The sequence below is a fragment of the Montipora capricornis genome, chromosome 10 (assembly GCF_036669925.1).
Source record: "Montipora capricornis isolate CH-2021 chromosome 10, ASM3666992v2, whole genome shotgun sequence".
In the NCBI taxonomy this organism is placed as follows: domain Eukaryota; kingdom Metazoa; phylum Cnidaria; class Anthozoa; order Scleractinia; family Acroporidae; genus Montipora; species Montipora capricornis.
The window spans coordinates 50,319,267-50,322,986 of NC_090892.1; the positions used below are offsets into that span (position 1 = coordinate 50,319,267).

Here is a 3,720-nt window from a genome sequence, read left to right on the forward strand (position 1 = left end):
TTCAACATTCCGTTGACTCAATAATTGTGTTCAATGCGGAAAACCGCTACTAGCAGCATATACGCGGTAGTTTCAGACACCTCGATTTTTGCGCGTAAAAATTACTTCCTCGGGTCCTAATTTAAAAAAAAAAAACCCACTCCTAACCTCTCGAAAACGGCCTGGGCTGTGATTATTGAGGTAAGGCTTCTAATTGTCGAGAAAGGCTCTTGCGCGAGTCTGATCGCGGAAAGTCAATTTAAATTAGCTGTCTCAAGTCTCTGGACATGAATGGTAGTTACAGGCTGTGAACTCCCGGTCTATCAGGTGTTTTTTACCTTCACAATTCTTAGTTCAAAGCGGTCGAAAATGGTTTTGTTTTTTTTTAGACTTCGACTCCACACTTGAAGATGAAGTAGACATCCCGCTACCAACTGCAGAATCCAAGGAAGAGCTTGATGAGGTGGATGAAGAAATAGATGAAGTGGAGGAGAGTTGGTGAGGATGAGGACGAGGACGAGGAGGAGCAAAGTGACGACAAAGAAGATGCAGAAAGGAGACGAAAGAGCAGAAAGTGGAGCAGAAACCAGTGAGAGCGAACAACTTGTAGTGACACCGAGTCCATCCCGGTCAAAATCTGCCTTAAAGGTAACGAATATGGGACTGGGTGCGAACAGTAAAACGATTGTATTCGATTAAACCCTAAATTAAAGTGTAGCACCTTCCTCCAGGAGCCCCTTTCTCGAAAGTCGCGAAACTTTTGGGTGTCACCATTCCCTCTGTATCTTATCTTATCAATTTTCAGTTATTTGCTTTTAGTCGGTCTTAAAAACACACTAAAAGACCAGCTTTTAGAAATATGCGGCTGACAGTGAGTTTCACAATTGCTTTTCGGGCCCGAAAAGTTATCGGGACCAGGGGGCCGTGTCTCGAACGTCCCGAAACTTTACGGGCCATTTTTGGGTGTCAGAATTCCCTTTGTAACTCAAGACGGAGAGCATTTAAGTCGTCAAACTTCACACTTATGTTCTTTTGTTACCTTGAAAACATGTTTAAAAGATCGGCTTTCCAAAACAAGCGGTTGGCAATTTCAGCAGATGGCTTTTCGGGGGCCCGAAAAGTTTTCGGGACTTTCGAGAGACGGCTTTCGAAAAGCCATTTGTGTACCTCCCAACCGCTATTTTCAGGAAAGCCGATGTGATTTAAGTTTGACGACTTAAATCTTATGCGTTCTTTAGGTCCAGAGGGAATTTGTGACACCCGAAAATGGCCCGTACAGTTTCGGGACTTTCGAGAAACGGGCCCTAGGACTCAAATAAGATTATGAGTGTGGGGCACAAGTGGAGGTCTGAGTACAGAGAACCCCTTTACTGAATCTCAGTCAACAGCAATATTGTGAATGGTAGTGTGTGGTTCTTTAACTTCCCGAAAAGTTAACAAATAATGGTTGCGTGACTGGTCCTACGGTTTTATAGCCTTATCCGAAAAGCTTACAACTCTAAACGTTTGGACACGAAATTACGACCTCAGAACCTTTCCCTCAGTTAGTTTAAGATCCCGGAGTGTTCTTCTCAACTGGGTTTAAAACCGACTACCTCTCACGTGCAATGCCTTACCAACTTGGTGCCAACCCTGCGTAACGGATGAACTCTTCAAGTGACTTAATAATTATGCAGATGGGGGGCAGGGCTTTCTCATGCCTTACAAAGCGCTAGTAAATTGGAGATGTCCAAAAGTTACAGGAAATATGTATCTGACTTTGAAGAAGCCTTTTTTTTTTACAATGCAGTCGCACGCTTGTTTCGAACATTAGCATGTTTATCACCACGCTTTTCTGCACATATTCAATCAACAAACACTGATTCCCCTTTGTGTTTTGTTTCCGTAGCGTGCTTCTACCGTGGTGGTTCAGGTCACAAGCCTGACTCTATTTTCTGAAGCGCCGTTCCTGAATGATCCAAGTGTTCAAAACCTGTTTATAGCTTACAGATTTCTGGACTGCGAACCTGCCGACTTGGAAACGCCCATTTCCCTGCCAAAGCCTGCTCCGGATAGATCGATATCTTTTAACTTTAAGAAAGGCAAGATTTGTTTTGTCGGTTTTTTAACCTATAATTGTGTTTTGTCCGTCATCAAGGGTAGAAGATTTTCCTAGATAGTATCTACGCTCCTCCTAGTGCTTTCCTTCAAAGATAATTATGGTGATAACCTCGTGGTGAGGGAATGTCATGAAACCCAAAGAAAATGCTGCTAGCTTCACATTTGAGAGCGTATCACCCATCTCTACGCATAAAAAAAAAATCATTGTCTAATCTGTTCATGTCTCCAATGATGTGCGATGTCCAACATAGTATACTTTCTTATCTCGTTCTTTTTTTCGTACTTGTAGTCTTTCATGTTGACGCTGAAAAGAATGAAGTGAGAAGAAAATTTCTAATTTACATGTTGTCCAACGATCCCAAGTAAGATACAGATGAAATTCAGTGGTAGTTTGTTTTCATTTGCGACTTAGCTAATGGTTTGGAATCTTGTCTTCTTTAATTCGCGCGTAAGAGAGGAAAAAGCGAAAGCGCAGTCTGTTCAACGTCTGACAAACTGTTTACCCTGCGAAATGATCATCGCCATGCGACAAAACAAGCTACAAACTCTTGCTTCATAGACGACATTTTCTTGTTGTGATGTTGATTTGTTGTGATCCTCGCAGACTCGTTTTCACTGTGGTCAGTGACCCTCAGGAAGATGATGGAGATTGTGTTGACGTGGCTTATGCATCTGTGGACTTTTTGCAAGTAAGTATCACTATTTGTATTCGGCTACAAAACAAACCTTAAGGCCACGCCAGAGATGGTCGGTGGTCCTTTTGCTGTCATTTTACGGCTGCCTGACCGCGTTGGAAACATCAGCAGGCTTTTAACTCCCGTTGCGTTGGTTAACATAACGTTACTCCTCCCACTGTGCGGAAGTTGGGCACCGCGCACCGGTGGCTCAGTTGGTTGAGCACCGGGCTGTTACGCGGGAGGTCGTCAGTTCAACTCCGGCCGGACCAACACTCAGGGTCTTTTAAATAACTGAGGAGAAAGTGCTGTCTTTGTAATTACATCTGCAAATGGTTAGACTCTCTAGTCTTCTCGGATAAGGACGATAAGCCGGAGGTCCCGTCTCACAACCCTTCAATGTTCACAATCCTGTGGGACGTAAAAGAACCCGCACACTTGTCGTAAAGAGTAGGGCATGTAGTTCCCGGTGTTGCGGTCTGTCTTCTGTGGTGTATCCTGGTGGTTAACTTCGCAGGGGACCTACTCCACCATGTATGTAGTCATACTCAATCAGTAAATAAACGAGTAATGACGTACGTCAGCGTACGATGGTACGTATGATGACGCATTATGTCCGTGTGGTGAAAGAAAGGAAACGTTGTCGAGTGGTTTTTGTCGCCAACTTGATATTTAGAGGTCTTGGGTTTAGGTCCTTCCCTGGTTGCTATCTGGAATCGTTGTTGTTAGTGTTGGCTCTGATTTGTCTATAGCCAGCTGGTATTTTTAACCACTTTGAAGTACTTCTTTGTCACATTAGGGAGCTCAGTGACGCAATGACGACCGCGATAGCAACGAAAACGGGACGAATTTACCTCTTTGATTGGCATAATGAATGGTTGTGTGCAAGAACTACACGTTCTCTCATTTTGGTACATTTCTTTGTCGCCAAATGGTAAACCGACATAAACGTCCTCTAGGGTCCAGT

The 3,720-nt window shown here is 43.7% G+C and overlaps 1 protein-coding gene across 2 annotated transcripts in view; it reads left to right on the forward strand.

Annotated features, from left to right (window-relative positions):
• Positions 1–373: 373 nt before the first annotated feature.
• The window catches only part of LOC138019949 (X-linked retinitis pigmentosa GTPase regulator-interacting protein 1-like), a 6,858-nt gene continuing 3,511 nt past the window's right edge, over positions 374–3,720 (forward strand). The window contains exons 1-4 of one of the 2 annotated variants that reach the window (XR_011126271.1): positions 374–627; positions 1,868–2,060; positions 2,369–2,441; positions 2,684–2,768. Coding sequence is in view for 1 of the 2 variants with exons in the window: in XM_068866923.1 (XP_068723024.1) it covers positions 526–627; positions 1,868–2,060; positions 2,369–2,441; positions 2,684–2,768 (453 nt within the window). In the remaining variant the exon portion in view is untranslated. The remainder of the gene's footprint in view (positions 628–1,867; positions 2,061–2,368; positions 2,442–2,683; positions 2,769–3,720) is intronic. The other variant, XM_068866923.1, reaches the window with a different exon arrangement.